The sequence below is a fragment of the Theobroma cacao genome, chromosome 10, assembly GCF_053813885.1.
Source record: "Theobroma cacao isolate CCN51 chromosome 10, ASM5381388v1, whole genome shotgun sequence".
Lineage (NCBI taxonomy): Eukaryota > Viridiplantae > Streptophyta > Magnoliopsida > Malvales > Malvaceae > Theobroma > Theobroma cacao.
In genome coordinates, this window is record NC_142648.1 from 1,167,681 (window position 1) to 1,188,444 (window position 20,764).

The following is a 20,764-nucleotide window of genomic DNA, read 5'->3' on the forward strand; positions in this document are numbered from 1 at the left end:
TCTCTTGACTTTTAGTTACCATTAGTCCATAGTTATTAACAAATATGAGAAGTAATAATTATCTTCAAATAATTGAAAAAAAAATCAGAATCTAATTTAATTAAATAATAATAAAAATACTTTTAATTAATCATTTATCAACTTTAAAAAAAGACACATAATGATAAAAAAGGAAAAAAAATAAAAGAAACAAATAGATTAATCAAGATTATTTTATTAACAATTCAAAAAATTCATAATTTTGAAATGAAAAAGAATCTTTAAAAAATAAGTAATAAATTTTTAATTAAATTAGGTATAATTTTTTAATTGTTTTCCATTTTTTCCTATTTTCTCCTTCTTTCCTTTCTTTTCATTCTCTTCTCACTAGTATCGAAAAACATAATGATTCTTTCCTTTTCTTCCCCTTATTTGTCTATCTCTCGCTCCTTCGATCTCCACACACCACCATGTAGGGGTAATTTTTAAAATAAAAAATTATATCTTTTCATATGAAAAGTTGTAAATGAAAAATTATGATTATTAAAAAGTTACATCAAGTGAAAGGTATATCGTACAGTGTGATTATTGAATTATAAGTGATTTTTTATATCAAAAATTATGTTTTTTTGGCATAATCTAAAGATTATGAGATAATTAAAAACACTACTATTGTAATATAAAAGTGATATCTTACGATATGAATAATTATCCTTTCATAAAATAATTGTTAAAATAATATTTTTATAAAAAAAAAACTGTATCTTGCAACATGCTGAAATGTAGTTTACTTTAATTTAATGATGGAAAAAACATTATTTAATTTTTTTTATTTCTCTAAAATTTAATAGTTAGCTTACCTGCTAATCATGTTTAATGTATGGACCAGTTACATGGTATGTACCTGCCAAGGTATCTGCTTCTCTTGCATTGATGGTTGCCTAACTAACAAGAATGGAAATGCTACAACAAGGAAATTCTTATCCTTATCCTTCTTTCTTACCCATAAACTCTTACAATCGTGTGGCCAAAAAAAAGAAGAAAAATCTCTTACAACTGCATATCCATAGCAGAAGGTCAATATCAACATAAAATTTTAAATCTTATGAATAAGTTTTTTATATAAAGAGAAGAATGAGTTCATTATAGTTAGATTAAAGTGGGTTAAAGTACGAATTTGACGATGATTAGGCTTTTTAAAATCTTAGTTGGTCTTGAAATTAATTAAATTAAAAACACTTCAATTGTAAGAGGTGCAATTAAATAATAAATTATTTTTATTTTTTTTAATTATCAATAGATGTGTGTGATCAGACAGACGGCTATGTTTGTTTAGATAAAGAATTATGTCCGTATAACAGTTATTGGAAAACCAAGACAATTGTGTCCGTTAGAAACGAACAATTGTGTTTGTTAGAAACAAACATCTATATCTACTAAATAGATTGATTTCGTGAGTGTGACCCTATCAATCATTAAGTTTCATTGCATATTTGAGATTTATCACTTATAACCTTTTTACAAATTATTAATGGAAACAAGTAAAACCTAAAATAATAGTATAATTTTTACTATTACTACTACTCTTCACCTTCAATATAACTTAAACATTAGGCTTAAGTCTTGATTTTATCATTAATTAAGTACTAACTTTAGCTATTGTCAACATGTTCATTTGATATGCATTGAATTGAATTACTTGTTTTCAAATTATTATTTGCTTGTTAATGTTTATACATAGTTTAATGGGATAAAATAAAAGAAAAAATAAACCTTAATACACCTTTACAGTACGCTTTGGTCCCGCTTATTTCAAAATACATTATTACCTTTCTTTGACTTTTAGTTACCATTAGTTAATAATTATTTACAAATACAAAAAATAATAATTACTCTCAAATAATTGAAAAAAAATTAAAATCTAATTTAATTAACTTTTTATTAAACGTTTATCAACTTAAAAAAAACACGTAATGATGAAAAAAGAAAAAAATAGTTTAATCAAGATTAAATTTGAAATAAAATTTTTTTAAAAAAAATTAACAATATTCTAATTAAACTAGTTATAAGTTTTTAATTTTTTTTCCTTTTTTCTTTTTTTCCATTTTCTCCTCCTTTCGTTTCCTCGTCTTCTCTTCATGCTGGTATTGAAAAGCATAATGGTTCATTCTTTTTTCTTCCCCTTCTTTGTCTATTTCTCTCTTTTGATCTCATCACATCATAATGTTGGTGTATTTTTAAAATAAAAAATTATTTTTTATATAAAAAATTGTAATTATTAAAAAGTCTTATCAATTGAAACAATATGTTATGTAATGTGACTATTGAATTATTAAATTGTAAGTGATTTTTCATATCAAATGTTGTCTTTCGATAAAGTGACATTAAAAAAACACATTTAAATCAAAGATTATGAAATAATTAAAAAATATCACTACAGATATGCAAAGTTATCTTTTATATTGCAGCTCAAAGGTGATATCTTACGATATAAATGGTTATTTTTTTCATAAAATAATTATTACAATAATACATTTATTCAAATGTTATGTCTTGCAACATATAGAAGTATGATTTACCCTAATTTAATGATGTTTCTTTATTTAAGAAAATGTTTTAAAAAATTCAATTAATTGGATAAAAAACTATTTTATTTTTTTTTATTTCTCCAAAATTTAATAGTCGGCTTACCTGCTAACCATGTTAAATGTATGGATGTGTTGCATGGTATGGACCTGCCAGGCTAGCTGCTTCTATTGCATTGATGGTTACCTAACTATCAAGAATGAAAATGCCACGACAAGATGGAATTTCTTATCTTCATCCTTCTTCTTTACCCATAAACTCTTACAATCGTGTGGCCAAAACGAAAAAATAAAAAACTATTACAACTGTATATGCATAGCATAATGTCAATATCAACAGCAAAATCCATAATATAATATAATAAAGCAAATTAGACTCCGATAATACATGTGAACTTAATAACGTAGATTTGTGTAAGAAATTTTAAATTTTATAAATAAATGAAATGAAGAACTCATTATATTAAAATAAAATTAAATCTTCTCTCGTGTTTAAAATATATTAAGAATCTCCTGGGGAGATGTAGAAAAGAAGAAGAAGATTTTAATATGCTGAGTCTCACAATTAATATTGGACTCCAATATTATATTTGAGCTTAATAATGTAAGGGAAATTCTAAATCATATAATAAGTAGGATTAAGAATTCATTACTTAAAGATAAGACTAAATATTCTCTCCTGCTTAAAAGATATTGAGAATCCCACTTATTTAGAGATGTAGATAAGGAAAAGGAAGATCTTATAATACACAGAATCACACAATTAATTTTATTAATATTGTTTTTGTAATCAAATCATGAATAAAAGATCAAGTATATTTTTGTATTCTAAATATCTGTGATACAAAATTCAGGATTTAAAATCATTAGGATAAGTTTAACATAATTAAAGAAACATGAGAGATGAAAGACCTTAAAAAAAGAAAGCTAGAAAGTGAGAGGAGCATCAAAAATGTTGGCTCTGAATAATGCTTAGATTTGGTGGGGTCCCAGGGTCACTAAATCTTTGATAATTGAAAGCTTTGACTGTATGATTATTTAAAAATTAATTTCAGGTTTCCCACATGGAAAAGTATACATCAAAGACTCCACGAGCAATAAGCAATCGGCGGCCAATCAAAATCACATGCAAGACAAAATTTGGGCACCATGTTTATGTTTCTTTTTTATACACATGAATAATGATATAATGGTCGAAAATAATCGATTTTTCCATAGAAAATAATCGAATCGATCGAATTATTCTCTAAAAATTGACTAAACCGAAATCGGAAAAAGTTTTTTTAGATATCAAGTACTAAATAATTTATCTTTAACTAAAGATTCGAAGTACTATGTAAGTTTTTTTGAAGAAATAATAAACAAAAGATATAGTACCTTTTAATGGCTAATTATGTTTCCCTGGTATGCTTTCCTAGGTCCATGTCCTCTCTTTTTGTACCACCAATTGGCCCCTCGTTGCTTGTTTATCATGTGTTTATCTTCCTTCTTGTATTTTACCAACCGTCTCCTTCATTGTTCTTTTCCGTGCGTTTATTTGAAATTTTGACTATGGTTTCATGACAAAAGCTCGGTCGAAAGAGAAAGGAACAGAAAAAGACCATGGTGTTACCGTATATAAAATACCCACGATGGCAAAAACAAAAAGTTGCACGTAACGGCAATAATTTCTTTTTCAAAAGGTTTAAGAAATCATCAAATTGACGTAAAAAGAGTTATAAAAAACATGATAAACTCGCGTTAGATATATACATTTGTATCCAATATTAGATTCTGAACTCATAAAAGATAATAAAAAAGTTTACAATTCAATAATTATATATATGTCTCGATGTGAGATTGAAACATAAACTATTTTGTACTCTTTTTGACCTCAATCATATCTAAAAGTGTGCAAATATAAACCATATCAAATCGAAATGAATTTGATTTTTCCGGTTCGATTAGTTCGATTTTTCTAATAATTCGATTATTAGAGTTAATTCGATCGGTTTCAAGTTAGAAATTTTTTTAACTGAACTTGAATAAGAGTGTAACGGGATTTTTACATGAAAAATAAATTATAAACTATTTATTGTTGTTTTTATTCATATTTTTTAATTATTTGTTATTTGTCTGAATATCCATCTTATTTATTCTAATTGTATATCATCATTGTTAATATTTTTGTAGTATTGATAATAAAAAAAATGTAAAATAAATAAACATATACAAATAAAAAAAAATTCTCAAGTTTGGTTTTCGAAAACAAAACCGAACTAACCGAATTCATTCGATTTCAATTAATTCAGTTATTTGTGAAATTTGATCCGATTTTGGTTATTTTTAAATATAAATTCAGTTATTAAATATCCAAAACTGAACAAATCAAAATAACCGTTTGCTCTACCCTCGTATCTACAGCAAGATAACAGAGGCAACAAAAATATGAAAACATCTAATAATTCAAAGAATTTATAACCAAATATAAACTATAGTCTATAACCTTACCTCTGAATAGGTAATGTCCAGAACATTTCCAATACACATGAGGCAATGCATAGATGAAAGGGGATGCTACTACATAAATGTATAAACTGAGATCTACCTTCAATACCTAAATGTGTATATGCTTATATCATCCGATGAATGAAAATGGAAATTGATCACGACTCTTCCTAAACTTTCATTCAATCAGTGGTTCGTATAAACCCCCAACTCCATCTTTGGAAATTTCTTCGAGAAAAGAAAATTCAAACTCGAGTCAGCCAGACCATATCTTTTTTTTTTAAATGTTAGTCCTTTTAAGGCTATTTATGAAGCTGCAATGTCACACCTAACCCTACCCAAACTCCTTTTGATTGATCTATACAACCATGTTAGTTAGTTATGAGCAACATTCACTGCCACTATCACATGGCTGGCCATTTTTATTTAGCCTTTGACCTGAAAGACCAAATTGTCTGTTACCCGGATGAAGCAGAACTTTGGTCCAAGACCAAGTGGGCAGGTTTCCAAACTTTTCTTTAATATAAAAATTCCTGCCACTAAAATTCTATCTAGCACAGTTATGCTGCTATCTATCCTGAGTTAAATCACAAGAGATCCCTAGTCATCAATAAAATACATTAAAAGTTCCTTTTATAGATTCATTATTTACAATTCAATGAAAGTTATTATAACTTAGAGTTAAGTTTTATCATATAAGGGTATTTTTGTTTTTAAACAAAAAAGCTTTTTATCATATAACTTTGGCATATCATCACTGTTTTTACTATCAGGTTAATATGGGAAAACTAAAGCATACCTCTATGGATTCATCTTTATGATACTGAAGTAGTACATGACAAGTCAAATTAAGTAAATTCCCTAACAGTCCCTGTACTGTTTCGCCGACCCTTAACCTAAAAAAATTGGACAGAGAGGAAAGCAAACCAAAGAACCATAAATGTACAGCAGAGGTGGTTGGGATCGGCCTGGTGAGGAAGATTCCAATTCCTATGTCAGAAAACAAATTGAAATATACAATTATAGTTATAGATAGATTAAAATTAATGGCAGAAGTTTATATAACAATACTCCCCCCCCTGCCTCCCCAACATACTTCTTCCAAAACCCTGTAAATCAATGAAAAAAAAAACAAAGAACTTTCTTTTTTTAGAGGGGAAAGGTTCTGCAATAACCAGAGAGCTGTTTACTTACCACTGGTTCAGCTATTAATTTCAGTTGACAGTTGTTTCAACCAGCTAGCACATGTTGCATACTGATCATTACACTTCCAAACATAACTAGCCATCACTCTCAAAATTATTCTTTCTATATCACTATTATGTAATAACAGCCACTTTACAAGCCGATTTGCATATCATGGCCATTTCCTCCGACAAATCTTCCTAAAAATGGAATCCAAGTTTGACTCTACGTAGGTTTGATTATTGTATAAACTATTATCACTAAAAGTTTGTAATGGACTCATCTGTGAAAGGGAATGGATACGGTAAGCATACAAGCAATCCCAAGATCAAAACTAAAACTCCAAGGGCAACATACTTGCCATCAGGATCAGTAATTTCCTCAGAGAGTGGAGAAATTGGCCCCCTCTGCAAGAAAAATATGAGAACTACCCAGTAAAATGCAACATCATTGAACAATGATGAGATTCCTAGCAGCGCAATGGAGACTGCTGTGAAGCGAGATGAAGCCTGTTCAATTAGAAACTTGGTCAATTTTAACTCTTGTTATTCCACAATAAATCAATATGTATAAAGATAAAAAACAGAATTTACAGGTGATATATTCTGCAAGAAGAGTTTTAGGTGAAGGGCGTAAAGCCTGTTTGGCATGAGAATTGTGCAACTCTAATGGTTTATTTGGTTTTACTCGAAATGGGAATACCTTTCTTCCCCATATTGCTAAGGAGATTCGCCCCCCATCTAGTTCCCCCGCAGGGATGCTGTTGATGGCATTAATGAGAAGTCCAGCCCATGCCCAAATTACAAGTGGGTTAAGTGATATAGGAGTGCCTTCCTTCAATGCATCACCTAGAAGAAGCTTTGCTGCAAAAGGTGAAAAAGCCCACAATCAGCATACGTCTTTTTGACCTGAATAAGCTAAAGCATTTGTCCAATGTTAACTTGATTGCTGAAAAATATAATGCATGAGCCGGGTAAGAACATGAATGCAAGTGCTGCACAACTTAGCAAACTAACAGAATATGAGACAGGCACTTTAGCAAAGCGTCAGAAGACCCATCACAATTCAAACATGTATGTAAGAGACGCAAAGTATCTCTGATAGCACAAGTGCTTACCTACACCCCCCGCAAGAAATGATTCATGAAACACAGAAGCATCAACAACTACTCCAATACCATCGCTGGGTGGCAAGATGAAACCTAGAAGGAATAGAACAAAACCCAAGGAAAAGCCAGCTAGAGGTCCAGCTGCTGCAACCTTCAGAAGGTCTTCACGTTTGGGTACAATACTTTTTATCCTTGTTATGGCACCAAAAGAGCCTATCTGCCATCAAAGCAGTCCATTAGACTTGCCGCACGCATGTTTACAGAACATCAAATAGATCACAAAATGTAAGGGCAAATGGTTGCAATTTATATAAGGATCCCAGAGTCATGAGAAGCCCAGTGATATTGGTAACAAGGCTGTTTGTCATACAAATTGCTTCGGTGTGACTACTCATGTGCTTCAAGTAAAGAAAGCACAGAAGTTAATAGGGATCTACATAGAAATGAAAAATTGGAAATCTGACATGGAGTGTGTTCCCGTGAATGCATTACATGTTACTATAAAGAGAGAGGCAAAGTGATGCTCTTATTTATGATTTCCACAGTAGAATGCAACAAAGATTTCTTTCTAGAGACAAGGTACCAAATAATAGGAACTCATAAGGAAAAGGAAAACATAAGTGGGATTGTTTTTAACTAAAAGATTTTGTGCAGAGAACCATATTTATCACCTGCCAACTGGGGACAAAGAACGGAACACCAAGCTTAACTCCAGTGCTCTTTGCTACTAAGATGTGGCCAAATTCATGTAACCCCAGAAGAAGTGCAGTAACAAAGGCTCCAGGTAGACCATCCAATAACAAGTTGAGATTATCAAATGTTGATCTGGAGCGTTAAAATACCATTGGCAGTAATTACAATAAGACAAACTGAACTGATATGATGGAAATTCTCATAATTCAAAGAACAAGGAAGCACGGTAAAATATCAGAAAACATATTGTTAGTATGCAACATAGATGATAAAAATTATCCCCACTTATTCTAATAACATGATGATGATAGAAAGGAATCCTCCTTGCGAGAGGGAGAGAGAGAGAAGACTGAAGAATCTGTGGTCAAGAAACAGGAGCATTTTGGTCTTTGTTATGCTTTGATTATGATCACAAGAACAAGCCACAGTTAATATTTTTAGAAAGTCGGAATGATAAGTGATAGAAGAAGTCGTACAATAAGTTGGACTGCAGTGAAGGGACATTTCGAAGAAGTAAGGTAAACACTGTAACCAGACCAAAAGCCCCAGCTGCAAACCACTCAGGGACCGCTGAAAAAGAAATACTTTAGTTCAATGACAGGTATTCGGTTCATGACAACAGTGAACTTTGATAAAATAATAGCATAGTCAACTACCAGTTGTCTCTGGTTGCAAAGTTGTTTTTGGAACAACAACTGCCACTGGTTTGTCATCTTCTGGATTGATAAGAAGGAAAAGCTTATACTGATCACCAAATTTGTTCTGTATATTGATTTAGAAAAAATTGAATAAAGAATCAGTCATTAAGCTCCACAATAGTACAATGGAAGAAACAGAGTATACATGCCTGCATCCTAGTAGATATTTTTTCGTAACTTCTAGCAGCCTGTCCTCGCAGATTTCCTTTGAACAACACTCCACCCTAACAAAATTATGCCGGTAAACAAGAACATAAATTTAAAACCCCCAGTTAGGAAAAAAGAGCACAATAAAACTGAATGTTCTCTTTTATCTTATTCCCAAGAACAATAAAATACTTATCCAGAGGAGACAATCCATTCTTTAACTATTATCAATCTCCATGAAAATATTATAAACTTCAATTGCAGAAGGTTCCAATAAGGCAATCTAATTTGATTTCAGCCCCTCCAAATACAAGTTTGAAAGAAAAAGGAAGGGTTAAGAAAGCCTAGAGCTATTAAGATAGCTAACTCACCTCATATGGCTCCTGGCTAGTCACAAAGAAAGTATCAAATGCAAATACTTGATCCTTAAGAATGTCAATTGTTTCCTTTGGTATCCTCATTGTTTCATCCAGTTGCTGCGGCTGTTGAGGAAACATAGGAAGATGAAAAAGAGGAAACAGCGAAAGAAGATCTCTCTTGTAAATTCCAGTACAGGAAGTAATACAGCATCATGATCACCTTCACACCTGGCAGAGGTGATCCACTAGTAACTTCAACATCGCCATCCTCCTGTAATAAGGTTCAAGCAAGCTAATACCTAAGTCATTCCTCTTCAAATTAAAGCCAAAAAGCAAACCAAAATGAAAAAGCATGAGCCAAAGCTTAGAACATTCAACCTCTTCTGTTGTGAATTGACATTTTGTAGATTTGGAGGAAGAACTATGTAAAGTCCATTGATTATAAAGTATAAAGAAGGCAGTTCAATGTAGGACTGATGCACTATAATAATTCACTTTGTAGGTATTAAATACCATGAAAAAGATAGAAGCTTATATATTACATGCAAGGGCCAATATTTTCATGTAGTGTAACATAATGCCATTGCTAGGTGTTGCCATAGTTAAATAACTCTCTAGCTTTCAATGGGACAAAAGCATATTCTGTCAAGATAGAGAAAGGAAATTATAAAAAACACACTCTAGTTAAGAATTTAAGGCAATGGATGTGAAACCTATCGAAAAGATCAGTTGCAAGATCTTCCTTTGAGAAGCAAGTAATCAAGGGGCAGGCCTATTGCCCTATTCTGTCACCATACAAGCATTATTACACAACAGAAATTAAAATACCTGGACACCACCTTGAGCTATAGTTTCTGCACCATTATTTTTTATTTGCTCTACATTCACGGGCTGAGGATCAATCTGGGAATCATTTCGCTCTGCAGAACCAGTAGTATCTGGATTTTCTCCACCTTCATTCTCTTCTTTCTCCTACAAAACATCCAACATGTTACATCAAGAACGTATTCTTTCCCTCCGAAAACATAAATCATCACATGTTGAGGATGTGTTCATAATTCATTCATACAAAGACCTATGCTTTAACGCGCCGTTCATAACTTCTTGGACAGATTCATCAGTGAAAATGCAATAATTCACTTAATTCATCATAAACATTGAAATACTCTGTATTTTTTCTTTTTAAGCAAAAGTATTTACAATTCCATAATAAAACAGCAAAAAAAAAAAAATAAGGAAAAAAAAAGAATAAATTTAGTGATGAAGTAATCACCTTCTCATTGTTACTATCTGATTCAGTTTCTGTCTCTGTTACTCTACAAACAATCTCTCTTCGCCTGCAAAATCTATAAAAGAAAAAAAAAGGAAATTAGTTCATTTTCATTCCTCTCCAGAATCTAAAGAACAAAAACAAAAAGAAAGAAAACAAAAGTTACCTTGAGAGCTGAGAAAACTTCAAGTTCCTTAAACGACACCGTTTGGACTTAGCAAGACTTGGAGAAGCTAACAATGGCTGAAACCGAAGATCACAGCAAGAGCTACACTGCGATAACACACCAAAGTTCCCGCGAAAACTTACTGCGAAATTCATTTCTTTTTCCTTTTTCTCTGTCTCTCTCTTTAATCGAAATCCGAATCTCTCGAAAAAAGCTTTCTTAATTCAAACGAAGCTCCAATCCCATTGGAAGAAAATTCAAATTTTCTTTTGGTTTCCTCGGAAGTCTTATCCGTTTCGGTTCGTTGCTTCGAAGGAGAGAACCCGCGAGAACGATATTTTTTATGGGAGATCCGAATGTTGAAAGGCAAACCCAGTTGGGCCAATAAAAAATGGACACGTACACAGAGTGGCTAATCTTAGATATTTCAAGAATTAAAATATTTTCAATTATTTTTCTTTTTTTTTCTTGCATAATTATACAATTAAATATTCAACATATTGTCAAAGATTTTAAACACGTCTTATTTCAATATTAAATTTAATTTTCTAATCCGTATTTTAGAAAAAAAAAATCGAAATTATAAATTATCTCGTGATTTTTGTACAAATTATCAATAAAAAATTTAAAATAAAAGGAGTAATTTTATCTCCTAATATTTATGATGTATGTAAATTATTGTTGAGTCCTATCTATAATATATCTATAATGAACATAATATTCGATCTTATACAATATTTAATATAATCATTAAAAGATTTTAAACACGATCTTATCTCAATTAAATTTCATTATCTAATTCGTATTTTAAGTAAAAAATTCAAAATTATAAAATTATTTCATAATTTTCTCACAAATCACGTACTAGGAAAAAGTTAAGATAAAAGGTACGATTTTGTTTTCTCGTGTTCTCAATATATAGATATTATTATTGTATTTAATGCTATTTTCAAAAATTCAAAAAAAACAATACAATAATTACAAATTTCTTTCTTTAAATATGGTCTTAACAAACATTTTTTGTTATTATTACTATACAGTTTAAATTTGAAATCATCCAACATCTAAACTAGGGATGGCAATGGGAATACCCTCGACTATTCGATCCTATATAGGGGTATTTTATATTTGGGTTTAAAACGGATTAGGGTAGCAAGTTTCATCTAAACTCGAGATTATCATTACACCCTTGCCATTTTGAGCCAGAAAAATTATTGCTTTGCTCTTCAAATTTTGAGAATTAGCAAGGAAAAAGAAGCGATCATCCAAGTATTTTTATGACATCAAAGCCAATGAACCGAAAAATGGAATTGGATTTCATCTGATTGTTGACAAGATTACATTCGATATACATCATGAATGAATATTCTTCCATTGGGAATTTCCATAAGCAGAGTTTTAAGCCAAATCCCAGTAAATATATACCTATTTTGCTAGAGAATTTACAGCTGAAAAGAGTTCAGATATCCTCAGGTTTTACATTCCACCTTTGCTTTCTCTCTCTCTGTCCCCTGAGACTTAAAAGCAAGTTTTCCATTTCTTCAGCTAATGGCCCTGGTGTTAGCTCCACAAGATCCTCCTCATCATCACTGCAGATCCAGCCATAGTAAGGCCTGCGTTGCCTAGTTGAATTGCTCTCTGGCATTGGTGGGGTATGAGTAAGAGATGGAGTAGACTGGCTAGTGCTCCCAGGATGCTGAATAGGATCTCTCTCGGGGCCTCCGGCTTCGACTGATCGGAGACGTTTACCAACATGAAAACAAGGGTATTTACAGTGTGAAGAAAATGAAATTCATTGGTAAGTTCAGATGCAATTCTGCATATTGGAACAAGTTGCATGATTGTTTAATGTGTCAATCGTAACATGCCCTGTGTTCAAACATTGGCAAGTTGAATATAAAAAGGTAGAGAAGTGTTTTTTTCCCAAGTTTTTCATTCATTTATTAGCTCCGATATGAAATGCATCTCTATGTTTCTCAAATTTATAAGTGACCAACTGCTACTTGATTCAATCGATTCAAAAAAAATTGACCAAAACCTGTAATTTTCAATGGGAAAAATGGGAAGACTGGTTACCAGATTCATTTGACAGGTTTGCAGTGCCCAAAGCCTCATTTGTCTCTGATTCAGGGTCCAAGCCATTGCTGATCTGCAATACGGTGTTGGGAGGATTCACATCAGAGCATGCAAGTGCAAGAGTCCCACCACAAGTCTCTGATGCAGGGTCCAAGTCATTGCCGATCTGCAATGCGGTGTTGGGACGGTTTACATCAGAGCATGCAACTGCAAGAGTCCCGCCAGAAGTCTCTGATGCAGGGTCCAAGTCATTGCTGATCTGCAATGCGGTGTTGGGAGGGTTCACATCAAAGCATGCGAGTGCAAGAGTCCCACCAGAAGTCTCAGCAGCTGGTTCCTTGGAATGACTTGTTTCTCCTCCGTTGTCCTTCAAAACAGGATTGAAACAAATAAATGTTGAAAATAGTCAATGAAACTAACAATATGCTTGCTGGCAATGTTAGCATGTGTTCTGTAATCTGTATAACCAGTAGCCACCTCCCCTCCAAAAGGGAGGCCCCAAGCTCAAAACCTCCAAAATGATGGAAAAGGGTAAATCGCTGATCAGTTCAATGAAGCCATACGATCATAAGAAACTCCCAAAGAAGAAAACAATTAAGCAATCCAGAAAGCAGCACAAACAATTCATGAGTAACAGATAGGAAGGAGCATATCAGCCAAGAAAGATTGGAAGAAAAATCAGGTGATGGGGGAAGACAACAAACATGAGGACCAGACATCTAACTCCTCAAAACACCATGAATCGTAAGAATTTCAGCTTTTCGCAAAAAGAGTTACAAAAGCAAGCTTTATAAGAAGCAGAAAACGAATAAAGCTTTTACCTTTTCAAGTATAGCTTCTATCAGAACCTTATAAGCAGCATCCTCAATGAAGGGCCACCCTTCTTCCCCATACACCTAAATCACAAACAAACGCACAAAAGTTCCCTTCTTTTTAGCTTGTTTCCTTAATCAGAAAACAGAAACTCAAAACTTCTAAAGCAATTTTTTTTTTCTTTAAGATAAGGAAAGGAAACCCACGTTTAGGAGTTCCTTGATGGTTTTGACAACCAAGTTGTTAGGGAATCCAAATGGCTTCATTGCATCAGTGGCTGCAGCCATTCTTGTATTAGACCTCTGCAACAGAGAAAAAAAACAGAGCAAAATTAGAAAAAAAAAAAAAAAGGGGAAAACACTGAAAACAAGGACCTGAAAGATAAACAGTGAAAAAATAAGAACAAAAAGAAGGAAGAGTGAAGAAAACAACCAAAAGGAAACAACTTTTCTTGAAACGTGAGTGAAGATGGTTTGATAGGAATCAAAAATGAGAGAAAAGAAAGGAAAATGGAAGAAACTACCTTTCTTGAACGTCCTCTTGGAGCCATTACTATCTTGCTTTTGCCTCTCTCACTCACACTCCGTTGACACTAAGGAAAAATAGAAACTTTATAAAGCACTCAGCTTGGTTTTTAGCCCGAGAGAGAAGGTGACAAAGCGGAGCTGTACAGGCCGCAAGGCAGAGTGAGTTACAAACCAAATGGGGGGAAGGAAAGTTTACTCGGTTTTTTTTTGTGCACGTGTAACCATGGGAGTCGTCGAAAGTATACACGGTTGAGATGAAGAGCCAACTCAGCCAAAAACAAAAATGAAGGGGTTTGATTATGCCACTTCCACCATGGGTGGTGGCTGGCTCCGACAGAAAATGGGTCATCAAAACAGTTGGTTTCATTTTAGTAACTGTATTTGGATGTTGATTATGGAAGCTTGAACTCTGCCTTCAACTCTCATCAAAGTTTAGTACCAAAAGAACATGAGTTTAGTAATGCAGAAGATCAAAATGGACAGGAAAACAGATTTGCCAACGGCTGGTGTTTTAAGTAGACAAGATCTTCCAAGGTTTCTGGCTCTGAATTGGGTGGGAATCCACTGTTCATGGAGATTGCATGTGCAATGTGACTCCTGCTGATGAAGATAAATTGTGGGAGAGAGAATCTGTCTTTCCAACCATATCTTGTGAAGCTTTCATCATTTGAGAAGCTAAGCATACTGTCCATTCCTGGTCATGGGCTAGTTATGAAAGGAGAGGGCAAGTATGGGAAATCTAGGTTATGGTAAAATTACTGATATGCATATATGTTTCACTTCAATCTGCAAAAAGAAGCATTTGCAGGTGGCAGCTAACACATTTTAATGGTTCAAAACCCTGTCAAACAACCATAAATCTAATATAGTTCATGAGGTTTTTTAAGGTATTAAGCCAAAATCCATATAGCAATCAGAATCAGATAAGTTCTGTACCAAATCACTGCTCACTGAATGAGCAACATCTGACAGAACATCTCCAGTGGAGTCTGTCAAAATGTTGGTCTGAGCTACAAGTTAATACTTGCAGAGGGAAATAGAAGAACACCCCCAATCTTATGTAAGGTTCAAGCAAATGGGCAAATCTATATCTTTAAATTCCATTAAGGAAACCCATATGCTCCAATCTCCATGCCACAGCTAAGCCCACATAACAAAGCCTGCCATAACAGAACTTAGAACCCAAAGAAATGGAGGACTAAGAAGAAGAAGAAAAGTGGGGAAAGAAAAGTGTAAAGAATGGATGTGTACTATTACAAATCACGCCCATGCTTAGTTCAAATCCAAAGCTTTGAGGGGGACCCTTCTTAGGCTTCCAAGTCAAAAGAATAGAAAAGTGAAAATATGATTAACACTATCACGAAATAGACCCTTTTGTGTCAAGCATTGTGAGGTAATTTCATATTTTTTTATGCACTTTAATATGTGGGAAAAAAAAAAGTTAAAAAAAAAAACCCCATGCCTTTGAAAAAGGGAAAAAGAGTCTTTGAAAATGAAGAAATTCCTGTGATCCTAGGGTCTCCCTCTCTTTTACTCGAAACACACCTTTTCTAAAAATCTCTTTACATAAAATTTATCGATTTTTATCATCATCTTTGAAATTTTTTTTCTTAAGCAAAACGTTATCTCGCATTCTCTCATCATATGATAAACACATTATTTTAATAATTAAAATACAAAATTGTTTAATTGTTATTCAAAGAATTAGGAATTAAAATGTAAGAGGTAAAGATATGATAAGTCTATCATGTTCGAGTGTTTCAACCGTATCATAGAACTCGAACTCATGAAGATGCATCAGCAGCAAAGGTTCATAGGCATGGGGGATGGGGACAAAGATTGAAAGGAACATATACCCAACGACAGTGAAAACAACCATTTCAGCAAACCCCAAATCTAGGGGGCCCTTTGCCAATTAGTTCCAAATTTGACCAGCTGAAACACATGAGATGGTCAAAAGGAATTTGGACTTGAGATTATAAACTGTAATCATATGATTTGGATTGATATCAACTCACATGCCAAAAGGGGTTCCAAGAGAGAGAAGCAAGCAAATGTTTACAAGCCATGTGAAGAAGAATAGCAGCTTGAAAAGATTTACCCTTTGCTTCTTCCCATTGACAAAAATATAGAATACTGAGGAAATACAACCCATTCACAGTTCACCAACTAGTTGTAGCAAAAGGTAGAACAAAAGAGATGGAAACTACAGCACACTGCATGTATGGGAGAGGTGCAGATGCCTCCCAGGAGTATAATACAAAAGAAAAGGATGCTATAATGCACTGTAATTGCAATGAGAAGAATAACAAAAAATACTTCAGTGATGCTTTGATGATGGTGAGGGTGGGCATTGGTAGCACTTGGCAAAGAGCCCGAATGTATCGACTTGCTTGATGAAGTTTGTCATACTAGCCCAACCTCCCAATCCAAAGCCAACTACGAAGACCCATGCCACAATGAATGTGTTCACTGCATACACTGCTGTCCAGCTTGGGAGGAAGAAAGGAGGCTTCTCTGCTGCATTCTGCCCACACAAGAAATTACCAAAAGAACAAACAAAGTAAGTTGATCATTTAATGTGAAGAATAAGACCTTGATGGTTTAGCCTACCAGCTAACTTTCTAAGATGTGGCCAGCACAAAAATTTAAACCGAGTGATAAGGATATGCCACCAACCCTCATCTTTGTTTCATATACTGTGCGCATATTTACTGTTAAATCCACTGGTAGGACAAGAATCATGGGACTTAAGAGGTGAAAATGACCTACAACCTTACATTGTATCGAAATAGTACTACTAGTTTTTGAACATGACAGAGCACCCCTAGTTGATTCACAGCCTCTTTGAAAACGATTTTCTTGTAAGGACAGGAAATTGTGAAGAGTTGAACACAAGACTGGTGTATTAACTATAGTGGGAATTGGAAACTCTCCTGACTTGTCACAAACAGCTGAAAACCTTGCATGATTGCTTGGATAGATTACACCAGGAGATAGTTAGATACTAGGAATTATTATATGTAGCAATCAGGATGATCTAATCAGGTAAGCCAATAATGGATGAGGACCCTTCATTGGGCATGTCCTACAGACCAAGGTACCTCCTAAGCATCAAAATTACCTCAGGTATCTATTGGAACTCATCTGATCATTATGGCTAGGAAAGGATGGCTCATAATGATAGAGTAGCAACATTATTGTGGCATTCGACAATGCCAGCCGGATTGCACAAAACATTTGGAGAGAAAATTAAGATAAGAAATGAAGAAACTGGACCATTTTCAGGATTTACCTGTCGGGCGGAGGCTGATTTATAAGTGAGCATATGAGCCAAGGCAGGGATGATGTAGACAGTGAAGCTGACCAGAAGAGATCCTACAGCCGAGTTAATGGGACCAAAGAAAGGAAATATGATAGCCAAGAACCAGATAGGTATCACCACAGGTAAGCGGCATACTGCCCTCAAACATATGCTCTTTGTATCATGCATCCCCACCACTTTCTCCCACACAAAGTACAATGGCGTACAAGCAAACCCAAATGTAATAAACTGCGAAACAATTGATCATGTCAATTTAAGTAATCCAATAAGGTTCCGATAGCATAAAAAAAAAATTGGTTTTGTAGGATATCCATAAACCTGGTGAATTAACATTAGCACAACTGCTGCATCACGCCATCCAGAGTGTGGAAGGAGTGAAAAGGCATTGGAATGGTTAAGGAGTTGATCACCGAAAGCCCAATAGACAGCAGCAGCAGATGGGATGGTTAGCGTGAAAACATAGAGAGTGGCCAATAGGTATATGCACTTGAATTTCTGAGGCTTCCACATCGCATGCATAATTTCACTGCAAACATAAAAATTTTTGTCCAAAACTCAGTTCTACTCAACTGCAACTAGTAGTGGTTTAGTCAAAGGTGACCAAAGGGACCAGGGTTGCCACTTTTTAATAAGGTTACAGAATATGTCTAAAGATCTCCTAAAGCAAAAAAAAAAAAAAAAAATCCATGGTTAAAGTAGCAGAGGACCCCTGCAATTATCATGCTGCAAACCCCACTCAAGGAAGTGGATTTCAAAAAGCTCAACCCAACCAAGAGTACTAGTTTTCATTATTTCACCACTTCCATCATATTCTTTTTTTCCCTGTTGTATTTAATTTTTGATGATTTTGACCCAAGTTGATGCACACATTTATAACCAGCAGAGCTGGTAACCTACCAGGATTGATGATTCTGCAGCAAAATCTCTAGTAAGGAATTTACTGCAACTTTTGACTAACACAGGAGACAAGAAAGGTACCAACCCAGAAGAATTGATTCAAGGGTAACTTTACCAAGTGAACAAAGGATATCAATGAATTTGTTTCTTAAACTAGTCTCTTTCTCAAATCCCAAATATGGGAAGCAAAAGCTGCGAATAAGATCCTACTGTAACAAATATTTTACTGCCGTTGCAAAGTTTCTGTTCAATAAAATAAAGCAAAAAATTATATTGTTTTAGGAACTGTAGCAATAATAATAACACCTACACAGTGACAGCATGTCCGCCGAAAGTATAGAGGATATTGGTGGCGCCAGTGAAGTACAAAACCAACTTAGTTGGACCTTGGTGAGTTACACCCTCCACCTGTAAAAGAAAGAAGGTAAAACTAGAAGAAGTTGAAAAGAAAGAGATCAAATCAAAAATTGAGGAAATATCAGAACCCTTTCTTTGTTTTTACCTGGCCATGGACAAGGGCTGCTATGGTCAGATACCAAGCAGTGTAGGTGGTCATGCCGAGCCCCAGAAAAGACCACATTCTATAGTTGTGAAATGAGGGGATGAAGACTGTGGTAGCACAGCAAGCTCCAAAGATATAAGTCCATGTCCTCTTGTCTAACTTGTCATTTATGTAATATATGTTGCTGTAATCAACTCATAGAAACATCAGAAATCAGTTGATTAATGCCAAAACTCAGTTTGATTAATCCATCAAAGTCTAAAATTTAATTAAAAAAAGTTGGGGAATAATTCAAGAAATGGGACCTGGCACAGGCTATAAGCTGAATGACAGATCCAAAGAGCAGAAAAGTGCAGTTAAAAGCCAATCCAACAGCTTTCCAGTAAGGTCCCAAGAGACCATCTAGCACTTCAAACCACTGCATGTAAAAAAAAATATATTGAAGGATGATATGTGAAATTGTTTTTTTTTTTTTGGTTTTTCAAGTAGGTATATTTTTTAAAGCTGTTGATCTTGAAAAGCTAACCTGTATGACATGGTTCTTGAAGCTGACATTCTCTTTCTCCTTTCTGCTTCGGTACTCAATATACAGAACACTGATGAGATAAGCAGTCCAGCTTCCAAGAAAGCCATAAAAAATCTGCAGAATAATCCCCGAAAGCATTCCCATTTGAGAGAAAGAATATGGTAGTGTTAACAGAACTTGAGCCACCTGCAACCCCACCACCAAAAGAAGAAGAAGAAGAAGAAAGAATCTTTGTCAGCTGAAAAAAAAAAAAGGAAATAGTTTTTACACTGCTTTGATTACAATTTTGAGTTGGGAATTTAGTACCTGATTTGAAGCACAGCTAAACCAGGCATCATAAACAGAACCACCATGCCAAAGAAGGCTCTTAACACTGAAGATGGAATGATCTCCCTTCTCTTCCTCTTTCTCTTCATGTTCAGAAGCCTCATTAAGGCTTGGAACAATTGCTTCCTCAGCCTGTTTCTGTCCTGACATTGCTTCACTTCTCTATAGATCAAAATCAAACACAAAATCAAACCAAACACACAAGCCAAAACCAAGGAAGAAGACACAAAAGCAAGCAACTTTAGACCATGAACCTCAAATATTTTTTACTATGTTACTTTATTTCAAGGATGCCTATTGGCTTGTAATGGAGAGAAGTAGAGAAAGAAAAAGGGAGATTCTTGACAAATGTGAGACAACCCGAAAATCAGCTCAGCCTCTTTAAGTTCTCTCAAAGAAAGAGTGAAAGAGAAAGAGAGTGTCTGTGTGAGTTTACCTTGTTTTACCTTTAAAAGCAAGAAACCACAGTTTTTGGGTGGCCGTTACAGCTTTAAATTTTGTGGTTCACCAGGAGGTTACAAATTTATATCTCAGAAACACTTGTAATTCATAAATGACTTAACAAGAAGACAGAAGAATCCCAGCTTCAAAAAGAAGTCTTAATTCCAAGGTTGGCAGTGCCTTAACTCCCTCAAAAAGCCAGCTAACAACCCTTTCAAATGCTTGTTGTACTACCAAAAATCATTTCTTTCACACTCAAAAATCCAACAAGCAATAAATAGCTTCCCTTTCCTTCTCTTGAAGAAGAACTAAACAACCCTTTTTTTTTCTCTTTTGAAAAACGAGATCTGCCAGGGAAAAGCACCACCTGAGAAAAGCAAAATAGGGTACTAGTAGCTGCTAACTAGGAAACTAGGGAAGCTAGCTTTGCTTGCATCCTTTTTCAGTGTTTTTAAGCAAACAAAAACAAGAACAAGAACAAATCTTTTCCTCTCTTTTTTTTCGAACTGTGTGTCTGAGTTTTCTGTTAAGACATAAGAGTGGCAGAGGGATCCTTTTAGCTTCTTCTTTTCACACAGTATGAACTCTCTCGCTCTGTTTCATGGTCTCTCTGGGTGTTGTCTCAGTTACTATATCCGGATATCCTATGAAAA

General features: G+C 34.2%; 3 protein-coding genes across 6 annotated transcripts; all 3 read right to left on the reverse strand.

The window, feature by feature from the left end:
• Window positions 1-6,214: 6,214 nt before the first annotated feature.
• On the reverse strand, window positions 6,215-11,005 carry EGY2 (ethylene-dependent gravitropism-deficient and yellow-green-like 2). Its single transcript, XM_007008980.3, has 12 exons — window positions 10,678-11,005; window positions 10,515-10,587; window positions 10,070-10,213; window positions 9,462-9,512; window positions 9,254-9,364; window positions 8,885-8,959; window positions 8,694-8,799; window positions 8,514-8,607; window positions 8,016-8,169; window positions 7,354-7,561; window positions 6,939-7,099; window positions 6,215-6,745 (listed from the first exon to the last, which is right to left on the reverse strand). Exons 1-12 carry the CDS (start codon window positions 10,830-10,832, stop codon window positions 6,497-6,499), a joined length of 1,581 nt encoding a protein of 526 aa, XP_007009042.3. The 5' UTR covers window positions 10,833-11,005; the 3' UTR covers window positions 6,215-6,496.
• Window positions 11,006-11,970: 965 nt separating this feature from the next.
• LOC18585912 (uncharacterized) lies at window positions 11,971-14,239 on the reverse strand. 2 transcript variants are annotated; one of them, XM_007008984.3, is made up of 5 exons: window positions 14,090-14,239; window positions 13,773-13,868; window positions 13,575-13,649; window positions 12,754-13,120; window positions 11,971-12,408 (listed from the first exon to the last, which is right to left on the reverse strand). In XM_007008984.3, exons 1-5 carry the CDS (start codon window positions 14,114-14,116, stop codon window positions 12,137-12,139), a joined length of 837 nt encoding a protein of 278 aa, XP_007009046.3. In that variant the 5' UTR covers window positions 14,117-14,239; the 3' UTR covers window positions 11,971-12,136. The 2 variants fall into 2 exon arrangements, with proteins under 2 accessions (XP_007009046.3, XP_088658867.1); XM_088802741.1 differs by lacking the exon at window positions 14,090-14,239 and adding an exon at window positions 13,999-14,051.
• A 1,824-nt stretch (window positions 14,240-16,063) lies between these two features.
• LOC18585913 (auxin transporter-like protein 2) lies at window positions 16,064-20,764 on the reverse strand. Of its 3 annotated transcripts, none has more exons than XM_007008986.3 (9): window positions 20,117-20,764; window positions 19,650-19,832; window positions 19,344-19,529; window positions 19,123-19,235; window positions 18,818-19,001; window positions 18,626-18,723; window positions 17,737-17,944; window positions 17,389-17,646; window positions 16,064-16,620 (listed from the first exon to the last, which is right to left on the reverse strand). In XM_007008986.3, exons 2-9 carry the CDS (start codon window positions 19,818-19,820, stop codon window positions 16,414-16,416), a joined length of 1,425 nt encoding a protein of 474 aa, XP_007009048.1. In that variant the 5' UTR covers window positions 19,821-19,832; window positions 20,117-20,764; the 3' UTR covers window positions 16,064-16,413. The 3 variants fall into 3 exon arrangements, with proteins under 3 accessions (XP_007009048.1, XP_007009047.1, XP_088658591.1); XM_007008985.3 differs by having other exon boundaries at window positions 20,107-20,764; XM_088802465.1 differs by lacking the exon at window positions 20,117-20,764 and adding an exon at window positions 19,949-19,966.

What these genes read in the sequence shown, in the direction of transcription:
- LOC18585913 (XM_007008986.3), bottom strand. Translation starts at nt 19,820, where the DNA reads ATGTCAGGACAGAAACAGGCTGAGGAAGCAATTGTTCCAAGCCTTAAT. An exon ending in CAGCTTATAGCCTGTGCCAG is followed by an intron (nt 19,002 to 19,122) that starts GTCCCATTTCTT and finishes AGTTGATTACAG; the next exon opens with CAACATATATTACATAAATG. An exon ending in GGCGGACATGCTGTCACTGT is followed by an intron (nt 17,945 to 18,625) that starts GTAGGTGTTATT and finishes TTATGTTTGCAG; the next exon opens with TGAAATTATGCATGCGATGT.
- LOC18585912 (XM_007008984.3), bottom strand. Translation starts at nt 14,116, where the DNA reads ATGGCTCCAAGAGGACGTTCAAGAAAG. An exon ending in TAGAAGCTATACTTGAAAAG is followed by an intron (nt 13,121 to 13,574) that starts GTAAAAGCTTTA and finishes CCTGTTTTGAAG; the next exon opens with GACAACGGAGGAGAAACAAG. An exon ending in AAACCTGTCAAATGAATCTG is followed by an intron (nt 12,409 to 12,753) that starts GTAACCAGTCTT and finishes GTCTCCGATCAG; the next exon opens with TCGAAGCCGGAGGCCCCGAG.
- EGY2 (XM_007008980.3), bottom strand. Translation starts at nt 10,832, where the DNA reads ATGAATTTCGCAGTAAGTTTTCGCGGGAACTTTGGTGTGTTATCGCAG. An exon ending in CACCTCTGCCAGGTGTGAAG is followed by an intron (nt 9,365 to 9,461) that starts GTGATCATGATG and finishes TTTCCTCAACAG; the next exon opens with CCGCAGCAACTGGATGAAAC. An exon ending in TCACTGCAGTCCAACTTATT is followed by an intron (nt 8,170 to 8,513) that starts GTACGACTTCTT and finishes TTAACGCTCCAG; the next exon opens with ATCAACATTTGATAATCTCA.